The sequence below is a fragment of the Carassius auratus genome, chromosome 7, assembly GCF_003368295.1.
Source record: "Carassius auratus strain Wakin chromosome 7, ASM336829v1, whole genome shotgun sequence".
NCBI lineage: Eukaryota > Metazoa > Chordata > Actinopteri > Cypriniformes > Cyprinidae > Carassius > Carassius auratus.
The window spans coordinates 23486247-23502295 of NC_039249.1; the positions used below are offsets into that span (position 1 = coordinate 23486247).

General features: G+C 38.3%; 2 protein-coding genes across 6 annotated transcripts in view; both read left to right on the forward strand.

Annotated features, from left to right (window-relative positions):
* Positions 1 to 16049, forward strand: part of LOC113106275 (microtubule-associated protein 1A-like) — a 1143919-nt gene that overhangs the window by 50664 nt on the left and 1077206 nt on the right.
* Positions 1 to 16049, forward strand: part of LOC113106280 (NHS-like protein 2) — a 72485-nt gene that overhangs the window by 23971 nt on the left and 32465 nt on the right. Inside the window, exon 1 of one of the 5 annotated variants that reach the window (XM_026268025.1) lies at positions 12575 to 13395. The exons of the other annotated variants lie outside the window; for them this stretch is intronic. Within the exon in view, the coding sequence (XP_026123810.1) occupies positions 13314 to 13395 (82 nt within the window). The 5' untranslated portion in view covers positions 12575 to 13313. Of the gene's footprint in view, positions 1 to 12574; positions 13396 to 16049 lie in introns of those variants that run through there. 5 annotated transcript variants of the gene reach the window in all.

Here is a 16049-nt window from a genome sequence, read left to right on the forward strand (position 1 = left end):
TTCTTTTCTTCAATAACATCTATGTGGTGAGGAGCTCTGGAGGCCTCAACCCCCTCCCCACTAATCTCTCCACAATATTGCTGGAAATGGCTCCAGAGGATGGAGTGGAATAGGAGGGAGTGAAACCAGGATAGGCGTTCCCTCCTCCAAGGGTTGGTTCATGGGGTTTTCACAAAGTTTTTCAGGAGTTAAAAAAGAAGGGGGGCTCTCTCTCTCCTGTTTCTCCTTTCATTTCTCTCTCCACTCCACCCTCTTTCCCTCCTCTCTCTCTAAGCCCCCTAAACATGACCGCGTTCTTCTGCACCCCTCACCCTCTCTGTTGCTGTAGAGCAGAACAGCACAAGCTAGTGTCCTTTCCCATTCCCCTTTTCTTTTGTCTTATAGGAACTGGTCAGGTTGCTCCTGGTCTATGATCCAGGTGAGTGGTGAACAGGTAAACTTTGTTTTTTTATACGCTTCTGAGCCGATGTCACTCGAGCTTGCTTGTTAGAATGAGATAAAACAGTCTAAAAGTTTTGCTTTCAGTAACCATTTTTGTTTTGTTGGCTTGACAATGCAACTTGCGAAAGCTGCGTGCTGAGTCCTGGCAAGTAGTTTCACAGACTGGCAAATCAGATTTCGATGGAGTCTCTGGGATTTGAGCTGTTTATTACAATTACCGATGAGGCTATGACAGTGAGAGAGAAGCGTCGATTTACAGTTATGTTTTTATGACTAATGGCTGGCTAGCGACAGAAAATTCCCAGCATCTAGGCCTTTGGAGACGCTTGCGTATGGAGCTGATGATTGACAGCCAGCGTACTGTAAGAGCCAGAGGGGTGAGAGATGTCGTGAGAGATCTCACAAGCTGTTGGAGTAATGAAACCTGCTGTGCTATCAGACTTTCACCACCCTTTACTGTTTCTGTTTCCCGTGTAGGAATGAAGTAATGTTTTTTTGAGCAACTCTGCAGGTTTGGCAGAAGGTGCTGAAACGAAAGATGCTGACACAGCTTTTGCAATGATTGAGGGAGCAGAATATGTTATGGTCAGAAGACAACTGTGAAGAAGAGCCAAACTTATTGATACCATGTCTTATCCTAATATACAGTTTTGTCTCATGGGGAAAATCCAATCATTCTCCCTTTTTTCATTAGCACAGTTCTGCTGGAGGTATAATCACAGAGACTTAGCATACAGATGTTCCCTGAAGCATTTTACTCTTTAACTGCATTTCACTCACTGTTAGTGTCAATGTCAGTCAAGCATTTATATGAAGATGAACAATATTGCTGTTGTCAGATTTAATCGTGGTAACTGCTGTTTGATGTGATACACAGGGTCACATTGTAGCTGCAGTCACCGCTGTGGGGCTTTTATGATGACTTTTGCTTTTGCTTATGGTTCAGGTTCAGTTTCTTATTATACCATGTTGAATACCTAGCCTTAGTATTAATATAGAAATAAAGACAATGGATGTTACCTTAACTATTGGCATTCTTGGAAAATTAAGTATCTTAAAGTGATAGATCATCAAAAATTAAAACATAGATGATTCAAAAGGTTCATAAATCCATGGTAAATGTAATCCAAATGAGTCAAGCAGTTTAATCCAAGTCTTCTGAAGCGTTTTGAAGATTGACAAGTCTTTAAACATGCTTTTCACACTATTTCTAGTTTATTTGGTGTCATTTGTATACAAACAATATACAGTAGTGGATCTTTGCAACATCTTTTTTTTTTCCTTTTTTATGAAATGTATAATATTTCTCACCACAGTGAGAAACGCTTTTACCATATTCAAAATGATGTTTGGTGTTTTAGCGCTGTGATGCGATGTTAAAAAATAACATTTGAAGCATGTTTAAAACTACCATCAATTCCATTTATGGAATTACATATTTGATGGGTGTTTATACAAAGACTGGGACATGAGTAACATGAGTAAAAATGCAAATACAACTGTAAAAAATGATAGGCTAAGTGATGTGTAGGCATGAGTTTGAGGCAGCTCTATATGTTTTCAAACAATGGAAGGAAGAGGTTGTTGGAGTTTCTTTGAACAATAATTATTTTGGCAATTACGTTTTGCTAGTGGCACAGAACAATTATTGTTGAAATGTTTACAGTTTAGAAAGCTTTTTGGCATTGCGGTTCACAGTCATTTCACAGTTAAAAAAGCTCAAGCCTCAAGACACAGCCTAAATAATTACTGTAAATATTTATAGATTTAATGAGTGTAAATGAGCTTTACTTTTGTAGGGGCAATACCAAACATACACAGTGGAGCTATGACTTGCAGAAATTAAGAAAAGACGTATTCCTGTAAAATCAGCTACACACACACACACACACACACACACCTGCTCAAACCCAGGGGACATAAGCCTGCAAGCTGACTGACAAACTCTTCTATGAGGCTTTTTTATGTGTACTGTATACTGTAGATGCAGCATTTGGTTTCTCTCAGTTGCTGAACATTGTCTCTTTTGTTAATGGTTAGATTCTTCTTACGAACCGTTGTGTTTAACAATGTATGTGTGTGTGTCTGTGACTCATACAGAGAGCGAGAGTGTTTCTGTGAGAGTATATGTCATTCTCTGAGTATAGATCACACTTACAGAAGGGTATAGTGGAGAAAGCAAAGACATTTCTCAGCACTCTGTCACCAACAGGCTTAAGTAATGGAGTATGTGAGAGTGCGAGCTGAGGGGACAGATCCGGGGTTGCTTTACATAACTAAATGACCCCAGCGATTGTGCCAGGAGCTTCTAGTAGCACACAGATCATCATGTCTGAGCTCAATTCAGATTGGTGAAGAGGAATCATCTCAACAAAAGATCTGGATCAGAGGTTTTCACGCTGGTGTCTGGGAAACCTTGGGTGGCTGCAAGGGAATAAATTAAATAAGAGCAACAGTGTTCTGGTAGCTCACACATCTGGACATGGGTTTGATTTCCATGGAATGAATGAACTGATTTGGCTAAAATCATATACCAAATGTAAAATTTAGTACAGTTTAATTCTGTTTTAATATTTTTATTTCATTATACATTTAGCAATTATTTAATATATCATAAGACATAGAGAACATATATTTTTATTTATACTATAATCTAAAGGCTTGAAATATGTTTTTGAAATAAGTCTATCTTGCTCACAAATGGTGTATTTATTTGATCAAAAATACAGTAAAAACAGTAGTAATTTCTGTAACACTTTACCTAAAGTATTTATGCATAATGCATTATAAAGGTTATTATAGGGTAGAAGGCATTATAATTAATTAAACTATGTGTTGTAATACATTATATCTTGTTGTAAATCATTAGAATTTAAAATGCATAGTGTAACAATGTTTTACATTCATGAGATTGTACAATGCACTGGTGCATTCCGAGGCATTATTAATGCATTAAAACTACTTCTATAATTCATTATACATAAAGGCTTTAATTTTACATGAAAAAAAATCTATAATAATTTTTATATTTTACAAATATTTTTCCAGTATAAATAAGCCTTTTGCACATTTATAAATGAGTCTTTAAGGGTATCATCATATTTGCGGTCTGTGGCATAAAAACGTTTAGAATCGCTAATCTAGATAATTGTTTTTCTGGGAAGAACTCCTTTTCCCCACAACCATCTGCATTAATTAACATTCTTGCTGATGGATCTGTTTTATAAAATTTGTGTTCTGTATCCCCCATTTTTCCACCTTACAAACATAAGTTTCGAGCATCAGCCTATAAACAATAGTCAGTTTCTCAGCCATTCAATCCACACAGTTGCTGTGTTGTCTGCTATTTTTGCTTGCAAGAAGCAAATCATCCTATGCTTCCGTCTCTGGCAGCAGGTCAGCCGTCCTCATTTGCACGGAGACTTTGGCTGCAGGATTTGAGCTGCTCCACCCCGCTCTCTCCATCCTATCATAGCTCCAGCTGACAGACAAAACCGATGTCCCTTTAAACCTCCCCTGCTCTCCATGCAGAACCCACTCTGCCTTCTCATTCAGATCAACTGAGCTGTTTAGCTGGAATTACAATCCCCTAATCCAGCGCTGCATGGAGGAGTTTAAAAAGAGATGAAAGAACGCACAGAATAATCAAATGAAATGAACAGAATGAAATAAGAGTTTGAAATACATAAATAGATGAAAGAGAGTCTGAAAACCAGATTAAGGCACTAAAGTATGGTTTTATAGACGATTGTTGAGAACAGAGAAGTGCTGTTGAAGCACTAGAGGTGTGTGTGTAATCCGGTGGGTGGATGGACAGTTAGGGCTTGTAATCTGCCATGTTCTTGCTTCTCTTTGCTGCCAGCGGGTTGAGTCGAATTATTAATCCACAACCAATTATTCCAAATCTCAATCTGCAGCCAGATGTCCAGTGCTCCAGATTCAGCTTCCTGATGATAAAACATGGACTGTCACACATACATACACACCTCTCAGTGACAGTAGGACATCTGATTTCATGCTGTAAAACAGGATCTAGGATTGGTGCTGAATGATAGTGTGGATTGACGGTGCTGATCTTCACTAAGGTACCGTAAACCCAGATTTATCCCCTTTGTTCTGTTTTCTGGATCCATCAGCCAGCGTTTTCCACTATCTGCTTCCAGCACTGTGTCTGTGATTCAATTAGTGTGGAGAGAGCCACCAATCTAGATATAGTAAGACAGTAGTTTATTTGTTCTGTGGAGTAAATAGGCCTGATTTGGTTAGCTCATTTCATTTGATGGCAGAGGTGCTCGCACACATCGATGGACTTTACGTGCCGACTACATGTTCTGTAGAGGGAAATGTGACGCCATGCACATCCACGTACAGACCCCAGGGGCCCCTTTTTTCATTTTTATTAACTCCTAAGAAAACAATACACCACAGCAGATGATTTCAGAGTTTAGAGGTACAGTATGAGAGGAAACGCTCAGTAGAAGATTTTTTAGCCGGTTATGTGCAGTGTTATTTTAGTGTTATTTATTTATATAATGTTATAGTATTTATTATTTTGAATGAGATTTTATTTATATATGTAACAATATAAAAACTTCATAATCATGGGAAGAAGGAGGCGGGAACCGGCGGACATTAAAATCAAAACTTTAATGATAAAATAAACCCAAAACAGCGCGACAGCCCCTCACGGACGACTGCCGTGCACATTCAAAACCAAACACAAAATAAAGCCCAGGCCTGGTCCTCTCTCGTCCTTCACTGTCGTTGCTTCTCTTTTGTGTCCTTCCGATCTCCTCCGTGGGACTCGAGAGCGGCGAGTGGCGAAGGTGTTACTCATTTCCCAATCACTCCACTGGCCTCGCTCCTTTCCCACGGATCTCGGCCCCGCCCCACTCGTCACAGTATAATTTAATAATAATTTTTTAAATCAATTTTTGTAACTTTTTTTATACATTATGTATTTCAGGTTTAGTCATTTTAGTACATCAACTTCAGCATTGTTAGACTTTTTATTGCATTTTTGCGGTAAGTAACTTTAAAATTACAAGTCTAACAGCGAGGTTTGAAAAGTTTTTGTTATTTGGCAAGGAAACGTTTCTAAGTTTTTAACGTTTTTAGGGTTTTCATCTAATGTTTATATTGTATTATATTTTATTTCAGCTCAAGTCAATAAATGAACATACCCCTAGTTTTAGTTCACAATAACAATCCTGGATTTCAGCTGGTTACAGTGAAAGTGCATATTTCGCATGGGTCACTCTACAATGTGTGTGGTCTGAGAAAAAGACAAGGCGAGATGGCAGCAGCAGCAGTAGAGCGGCTCTGATCTCGTCTTACTCTCACACTCTCTCCAGTCCAGCACCAGATGAAAAACAATAGGATCAGTGCAGCTGTGAAGCCAGCTGTCACTTTCAGCTCGAGAGCAGGACAACCCCCTGTAGTACAGTGAGAAGACATAGACAGCTGTTACTGTATCAGCTCTAATCATCCTTAATGTTTCTCAGCATCTTTATAAGATATCAGCCTTGTCTTCCCTCTTCTTATATAAGCATTTGTCCACTTGCACATAAAAAGAGTTTTGACTTCTGACATCGAATGAATTTGACCCTTTTAAAAATGTTGTTCATCTGCATATCTTTGAAATTCATCTGCTTTCATGTGATGTAATGAGGTGAAAAGATCAGAGGGCGAGAGCTGTGATCAGTAAGATGAGAAAGCGTGTTTTTGTGTGATGTTTCAGCTTCACTTGAGTTGAGAGATGGAGGTGCAAGGCTTCTGGTAGCAGTCAGATGTGCTGATTAATGTTGCAGGTACTGCAGTTAGTGTTGAGTTATTCCAATTTAGTCACATCACTGCACACACAAAACTATTTGTTTGTACATTTTAAAGGGATAGTTCACATAAAATTTAAAGTTCTGTTATCATTTACTCAACCTCATTTAGTTTCAATGACTTTCTGGTGCTGAACCCAAATGAAGCCATTTTCAAACATCCGGTTTTGTATTTTTCCTCATAGTATTTTTGTTATTTACTGCCACTTAGCAAAATAGTCTGCTCATAAGCTCCACCAAACCTTTGTTTTATGTAACAGCAGCGGCTCTGGGCATGTGACCAAAAGCTTGAATCTCATTGGTTGACCAGCTTTATTCATAGCGCAAAGGAAAAAAAGATTAGAACAAACTAACAGACTGAACAGACTAATCAACAGCCGTTCAATCAAATAAAAATATTTATCAGACCACATTTTTGCACTGAATCTTCTGTGAACAGGCCTTAGTACTGTATTTTTGTAACATGTAAAATAGGATATACTGTATATCACTCAGTGTGGTCTCAGAAGTGAAAAGTAATATTGATATAAACGGGTCGATATCACCATAGAGTGCCTTTCAAACTTCACAATACTCAAAAATAACAGGTTTTTAATTTTCCATTCGCTTTATGTCATATCATAAATAATACACACTCAAGTACTATAGAAACATATTAGCTGAGCTCCCACACATTTTTAAAAATATATAATTATGGGCCATTATTCAAAGCATTAAATATAAGATAAGTCCACCCTGTCATGGACATATGTATTACTGTTAAATACATTTTCATTTCAAAATTACAATGCAAATTATATTTTATGAAAGGTATGATGTCCCTTTCCTAAATAGGGTTATTATAAAAAATTATATAATAATAATAATAAATAATATAATTACATCCTCAATCACATTGATAATCCCCACCCCTCATAATCATTTTCTTTTTTAGCAATATTATCTACAAATGAATGGTATGTCCACCCTGTCATGTCTATGTCCAGTCTGTTAAGTCTAAGTGGCCGACAGAGACATTTTTAGCTTTAATTAGCATATTAGCTTATAGAAAACTGTGACTAACTAAATATTTAGTCTGGTTATTGAAGAAAATGTTGTACTGTATGTTGGAACTCACAAGTTTTTTATACAGACAAGGGTGGACATGTTAAGCTTTGGCAAAGCAAGGAACCAAACTCAGACAAATAAAAATTTGTCAATTACAAAAAAAAGTCTTCAACTTATTCACCTCAGCCGCTGAAATTCCCGCCACTGAAGATGTGAATAAAGGGGATGGCCTTTTCTTAAAGGGGCAGAATCCCCAATACAACAGGGTGGATACCATTCAAGGGACATGGACAATCTCTTCTTTTTTATTAAAGGGGGGGTGAAATGCTGTTTCATGCATACTGAGTTTTTTACACTGTTAAAGAGTTGGATTCCCATGCTAAACATGGACAAAGTTTCAAAAATTAAGTTGTACGTTTGAAGGAGTATTTCTGTTCCAAAAATACTCCTTCCAGTTTGTCACAAGTTTCGGAAAGTTTTTTTCGAGTATGGCTCTGTGTGACATTAGATGGAGCGGAATTTCCTTATATGGATCCTTAGGCACTTCTGCCGGAAGAGCGTGCGCTCCCGTATAGCAGAGCACTGAGAGCACAACAGACGTTCACTGATCAGAGCGAGAACGTCGCGAAATGTCACAAAAGGAGTGTGTTTTTGGTTGCCAGGGCAAGACAACCCTGCACAGATTACCAAAAGAGAAACAGCATTAAGGGACCAGTGGATGGAGTTTATTTTTACAGAGCATCAACAGAGTTGTGCAAGTGTTTTTGTTTGTTCCCTGCATTTCGAAGATGCTTGTTTTACAAACAAGGCCCAGATGCTTGTTTTACAAACAAGGCCCAGTTTGACGACGGATTTGCACATCGTTTATTTCTTAAGGATAATGCAGTCCCAACGAAAAAGGGTCACGATCGTGTGTTGGAACCGCAGGCGGTGAGTAAAACGGCTTCAAATATCTCTGTGTTGTTAACTTAACTATCGGAGCTTAAGCACATCAAGTAAACAACATGCGATGTTGTCATCAAACTGCACTTTCCACATGTACAGCTTAAAAAAAAAAAAAAAAAAAAAGACGACATAAAGTGGAACTTAGTCATTTTCCAATACCGCTAAGCAAAAATATACACAGTTTCAGTACATACCACATAGAGACGTCGTTGCTGATGCTGCTCTTGTTAAATTTCCGGGAAAAATCGATACAGACTATCTTTCTCTTATGAATATAATAAAACTAAAGACTTTTTGGAGTTATGAAGGATGCAGTACTACTCTATAGGTACTCAAGATTAACAGGATATTGAGTGAAAACGAGCATTTCACCCCCCCTTTAAATAAAAATATAGCCTTTATAAAACATAGCCAAATTATCAATACACTAAAGTTGAGTCTTATTTAACAAAATATTAATAAGATATTTTTTTAATCTATTTTATGATTTGACAATCTACTATCTACTAACCTTTCTACAGATGTATGGTTTGTTATGATAGGACAGCATTTGCCTGAGATACAACTTCTTGAAAATCTGGAATCTTAGGGTTCAAAAAAACAAACAAACAAACAAACAAACAAAAAAAAACAACACAAATTCCAAATATTGAGAAAATTGCTCAAATTAAGTTCTTAGCCATGCATATTACTAATCAAAAATTAAGTTTTGATATATTTATGGTAGGAGTTTATGGAGATATTTACAAAATATCTTCATGGAACATGATCTTTACTTAATATCCTATAATTTTGACCCATACAATGTATTTTTGGCCATTGCTACAAATATGCCTGTCCTACTTAAGACTGGTTTCAAGATCCATGGTCACATATTTCCTAGTCATTTGTTTCATGTTTCGTAGTTTTAAATTCTAAAACATTCTGTCGAATTCCAGGCTCAAATTAGAATCACAGATTTTCAATGTGGTCTCAGTCTTTTGAACTCCACTGTATAACAGCAACATAAGTATTCATGAGTGGGTATGAATGTGCATGAATAGTACATGAACAGACTTTAGTGTGTGTAATTGTGCAGTGTGTTTACTCAGGTAATGTTATTGTCAGTGTGTGTGTTTGACCTCAGATTGCCCTGTGCAGAGCTCTCAACAACTGAGCCAGTCTTTGCCTGAGCACTTCCTCTGCCCCTTCCTTCCTCACTCTCCTGTTTTTAAAGGAAGGCTGTTTGATCACTACAGAGGGTCCTGGAAACACTGACATAGTATTTGAGGTGAAAGAGTAAACCCTGTCTTGGGTTTGGGTTTGAGGGGGAGAGTGCCTACAAGTATGAGTGAGTGTTTTATAAAATGTCTGAGATTTGAATGTTGAATTCAGTGGAAGTGTATTAGATATTGCCATTTAAATGGCCTCTGCAGTGGAAAAGTGAGCTTCACAAATGTCATATCTTAATTGATCTTAATTTTAAATTTGATTAAGTTTTAAAGACCCTCGTTAAATGTACACACATGGTTTTTTGATATCTTCATGTTCAACTTGATCTCCTCTGCGGTATCTATCACTGACTCTATATCCCACCCCTCACTAAGTGCAAGTTAATAAATAGGAATTGTGTTGTGATTGGCTACTGTGAGTAGTCTACTCTTGTGTATCAGAAGACTACTACTTGCTGTATCACTCAGCAAATAAAGAAATGATAGCTGAAATGGACTGTCCTGAGACGCCAATTCACCCCCGCTGTCTCAAGTTGGTCATATTCATTGTGTGCTATATGAAAATTTAGCTTTACCTGGTCTTTATTTGAGAATATATTATCTCCAGCAATTTTCCAGATTACTGAGTACACAGTTCAAATGTTTGCTTCCTTTTATTTATGTCTTTATTTTGCAAAACACCATAATAAGATGTTTTAGAAGAAATTTTCTAACTTGATAATTTTCTAATTATTTATTTTCAATTATTCTAGTAGATGTTATGTAAAATAAATACAAATGTAATTACAATAAGTACTATGCTTGTGTTATTTATTATCTTTTAAAAAACTTAAATTGGTCAACCACTAGATACTACAAATTAAATGTAACTGAATTCACCTTTAAATATACCACAAATTTGTCAATTAATATTGATTTACATGAAGTGTAGAATGTCACACTGCTAGCTAAACATGTCAATACCTGTGTGTGTGTGTGTGTGTGTGTGTGTGTGTGTACAGTATGCCTGCACAATAATGACAAAAATCATAATTGTCGATTATTCCCTTGAAATTGTGATGATTAATTACGATTATCACAATTTACATTGAATGATGTTCATACCATTGTTTGATGCAACTGCATGCCGTATATTTATATGAAAATAAACAGGCAAAAAACACTCTACCGCAAAAACTTTTGGTGCTTTTCTATAGTATTTAGCCTGAAATGTCAACTATACATCGGATTGGTTTCTTCTTAAAATTATATAAAAAAAATAGGAAAGATATTATAATGTTATACTAAAACTAAAATAAAATAATGGGAAAAACCCTTAAGATAACATGAAGAAAGAAAAAAGAACATATCTTAAGTGTGCAGAATAACATAAGTGGACTTTGAACGATTATTTGCCGCTTTGAACAATTATGTAATTATGGCATATATAATTGTAATCACGATTAGAAATTCAATTAATTTTGTAGCCCTAGTGTACAGGTTTGGTTATACTATCAAGGGGCAAATGGCCTCACTAATACGGTAAAATAGAATCAAATACCCTGAATATTATGTTACAAATGCTCATAAATTAGCTGAATCATATTTATATTTTGGTCTGATCATGTTAGGTTTAAGAGTAGAGGTTAGGACATAGAAATATAATTTAACCGGATATATAAACAATACATGTATAAACGTGTGTGTGTGTGTGTGTGTGTGTGCGTGTGTGTGTGTGTGTGTGTATTATCAACACGCACAAGGCAGGTTCTGGTCACTGGAGTGTGTGCTCTGCTGATTAATCATTGTGCTGTGTGCAGTTTGTGAGGGAGAGAGAAAGAGGGATGTGTGTTTGTCTTTTTATTTTATAAACGTGTGTGTAGATTAACACTGTGTTCATTCAGAGCATACATGATGTTGAATGTGATGTTCTTATAAATATATGTTCTTAAAAGTTCATCACTCCCTCTGGTCTTAAATCTATCTTTTAAGAAGGCATTTGCATCTGTGTGTATGTATGTGTGTGTGTGTGTGGTAAAATGTGCAACTATGACGTCATGAGAGTGTGAATCGATCTCACTGCATCTTTTGGTCTGTGAGAGCAGGTGAGTGTACACATTTACAGATGTGACCTCTGTGTGTTTGTGTGTTTGTGTGTGTGTGAAGGGGCGGGGAATGTGATGTTTACCAGACAGATGTCTGTGATGAATTGATAATGGAGAACAGTGCTGTGGCTTTGAATGCTAAACCTCCAGTCTGCAGTAGAGGGAGGGACCTGCCCTCTCCACTGCAGTGTGTGTGTGTGTGTGTGTGTGTGTGTGTGTGTGTGTGCAGCCAGTCAGCAGCTCGGACAGCAAGCCGCTCTCACAAGCAGCCTTGGCTCATAACAGGATTTTACACTTGTTTATTATCCTCCGCTATTTATTACTCCATCCCTCAGTTCCTAACTCATCCTTTCAGGAAAATGTGGGCTGACAGTCATCTGTCCTTGGGAAGCATCCTTCCTCTACCAATCACACATTTTTCCAGAAAACACACACACACACACACATACTAGCTCCTATGTAGCAGAACTCTGTGTTCGTGTGTTTGTATTTAGTGGTGAACTATCACTGCTGTCGCCTTACATCACCTTTCTCACCAAGAGCCACCCTTTTTCTCTATTTGCCTTTCTCGCCTATAGCGTCTGTTTTTTCTGCTCTCTCTCCTTCCACCTCCCCTCCTCTCAATATTCCTCTCCAGCTCTCTGCCTCTTGTGATTCTCATCTCTCGCTCCCTCTCTTTTCCCTCGCTCTCTCCCTGTTTGCCGCATCTTTGCTCCTTGCTCCGTCCTCCTCTATCATGCCCACCATCATCTCTCACTCTCTCAAAGTCTTTATTGGCATGACTGTGGTACAGTGTTGCAAAAGCAGACCAAACAAATGCAATGAGGTCTCACAAAATGCTTGAAAAATGAAAACAAGGTTAAAGTCAACATTAATGGAAATTCACCCTTTTTCTTAAATGCATACTATTGAGTTTATTTTGAACGATTCATCCATGCACAATGCATACGTTTGTTAATGTTTTTCAGTCTTCTCTCTGGTGATGTATGCCAGACCTCTCCAATCATTTAGTCCAATAAAACCCCATTTATTTCCTGTCTCTTTGCAGGATGGCATTTAGATCTGCCTCCATCCAATGAATCCATTTTCCGTATCATTCAGCAAGTCATTCGGGTCATACAGCGGTTCCATTTTTTGGTGAACTATTCTTTTTTCCTTTTTTTGTGACTCAGTTTTGTTTAGTTTGGTTGCCATACAAAGTGGTATTTTTTTTTTTTTTATTCTTGGGAAGAAAACATTGAATGGTTTGATGATGGTCACAGTACAGCATGTGAAAATGTTCTTCATGTGCACAGAGTCTCTCCTCTGTCGCCCCTCTCTCTATCTGTTTTTTTTCCCCTTCAACCGCAGCGGCTCCACCTCTCCTCAGAATCACTCAGCGGTGATAAAGCATCCACCTCCCTCCTCTATCTACACCCTCCCTCTTTCTCTCTCCTTCTCCTCATTTCGGTATTCCCTACATCCATACATTCCCAAGCTCTCAATGAAATGAATGCAGAGCCTGTACTCTGACTGGCTGGAATTGAACTGGATTGGGCGCATGCTCTCTCTCTCTCTTTCACACACTCACACACACACACACGCATGCACCCTCACACACTCACGTTCACGCAAACAAACAGACTCAGTCTCGCCGACTGCTCCGTGTCAGGCGGGCACACGCACATGCATGCGCTGCCGTGCTCACTCACATAGACGTACCAACACACTCTCAGTCATTGTCAATCCGGTGGCTTTAACCTTGGGATGAGGTGATGTTTTGGGACAGGAAACACGGAGCAATGGGCAATTCCCAACGCCGGGCCAAAGGGAGGCACAAAACCAAGGGGGCAACAGGTAAAGTGCACACATATGTACCTATGTCACACCTAGACGTGTGCACGGATTTATCACATGCGCATTCTTGCACTACATCACTCTTCACAATTCCTCGCTCTTATTTTACCATCACTTCAGGTGCTGTACATGTCATCTTGTGTGTGTGTGTGTGCACGTGTGAGAGGATATCAATCTCAGTGACTGTTTCATGTGGTTAATCAGGGATGCTACTGTGTTCAGGGTCACTGCTTGGTTTAAAATCACGGTTCGGTCTCTCGTTATAGCTGTGAGCTCTTTGAAACTTCTTGCGCTTTCTTCCCTTTATCCAAAAAGAGAGAAAAAAAGGAATGGACCAAAGAAGTGACAAGCCTTTAGAAGCGTGTACCCACACAGACACAGAAGACAGCCGGAGTCAGAGAGGATCAGAGAGAGTGAGGAACAAAATAAAAGATGAGAGTAAAGAGGGGAAAGGGGGGGTGGGAAATGGATTGGGAGGAGAGAGGTTTAAGACAGACGAGGAGTGATGGCAGTTGGAGAAGACGAACAGGATGGGGAGATGAGAGAGACAGAGGAGGAGGGAAGTGTTGAGATGGGGAGCTGTCACTCTGTCTCTTATCTGTGAATTAGAGAGGACACACACATGCACACTAAACGGGTACAAGCAAACATACGTCTTATTTAACACAATCACACTCTCCAGGATCTCCTAAGATATAAGAATGCAGATAAATTCCAGTGCTTTAGAGACACAAAAGCGTACAGGTCTTAAGTAGAGATGAACCTTTTCATGGCAACAGAGCTCAGCTGAGCCTGTATGGTGTTTAAAACAAGGCAGCTTCATGGTATTTTTACAGAGCAGAATCAAGCACACGTCTCTTTGTCTTCTAGTGTTGATTTGTTAAATGCTGCTTGGCTCTCATTCAGAATCCACTGTGCAATGTATTGTGACGTTTTCCTGAATCTGTTTGGTTTTACGAATCATGTCTGATTCTGTTTCTTATTTCTGATTCTGAATCCAGCATTAAGTTTGGCATGTATTTTAGTAGATGGTTTCAAATCGGTTTGGAGTCATAGTGAAGTGATACTGTTTGGGATTCTTATACTAAATCTTATTGTTTTCTGATTCTAATTCTGATTCTGAATCCAGTCTTTGCTGCACAGTGTATTTATTTTCCAGTCTTTTTTGAAGATTCTGAAGCAGTGAATCAGATACTAACTTCTGGTTCTGGATCCAGATTATTTCTTTGTGCTGTGTGTTTTAAACCAGTGATTCAGAATAAAGTGATTTTTATTATTTATGTTATTTTATTTTTGATCCCAATTCGTACTCTGATTCTGGATCCAGTGTTTGTTGTAAAGTGTATTTTTTCAGTGTACTTAAAGGGATAGTTCATCCAAAAATTATGTCATTAATGACTCACCCTCATGTCGTTCCAAACCCCTGAGACCTCCGTTCATCTTCAGAACACAGTTTAAGATATTTAAGATTTAGTCCGAGAGCTCTCAGTCCCTCCATTGAAGCTGTGTGTACGGTCTACTGTTCATGTCCAGAAAGGTAAGAAAAACATCATCAAAGTAGTCCATGTGACATCAGAGGGTCAGTTAGAATTTTTTGAAGCATCGAAAAATAAATTTTGGCCTAAAAATAACAAAACCTATGACTTTATTCAGCATTGTCTTCTCTTCCGGGTCTGTTGTGAACGTGTGCAGTGTAGTGATATCCGGTTCGCGATCCGGTTTCAGTGGAGGGCCTGAGAGGTCTTGGACTAAATCTAAAATATCTTAAACTGTGTTACGAAGATGAACAAAGGTCTTAGGGGTTTGGAACGACATGAGGGTGAGTTATTAATGACATAATTTTCATTTTTGGGTGAACTAACCCTTTAAAGATCTGAATCAGTGAATCAGAAAAAGTAGTTCTGATTTGGTTTTTGATTGCAATTCCTGATATTAGCTTCTGGTTCTGGATCCAGTGTACACAATAGCAGTGACATTCTTTAAGAGTACTCAATGGTTTTTAAAGAAGTGATTGAAAATAAAGGGAATCTGAATCTGAATCCAGTGTTTTTTTTTCTTTTGTGGGTACTGGAATGATCTGAATCTGAATCACATCGGATTCGGAATCGGGATCACATGTCTGTCATGCAGTGTATTTCAGTAATATGGAATAAAGTGGTTGTGTTATAATTCTGATTCGTATTTCTGATTCTGATTCATGTCACTAGCTCTTGAGTGTGCAGACTGCTATTTTAGATCAAGTTATTGATTGTAGAGCACAGCTTTAGCCCTCGAATATTGCATCTGGTGATGTATGTGTGTGTTTGTGTATTGTCTGGAATGCACAGTGCTCTGCACACAGATTGCTGTCTATACACACATTGTTTTCATTCATACTTTTCTCTCCCAGTCTGACGTCATGCTCTCAGAGAAGGGCTGTACCCTGACATAAACAGAAAGAGAGAGAGCTGTGTGTTGCTGTGTGAGACCGGGCAGCTGTTGTTATGGCAACGTACAGGTGGTATTGCCAGTCAATTGAAAGCCTGTTCGATGTTGCCTGTGCTTGCTTTTGTGTGTGGTGTGTCCCTGTGTCAACCTATGAGATGTCTTAATTCTCTGTACCTCATAGAACTGCATATAAGTGATCGTAATATATAAACATTCAAGCAGATGAT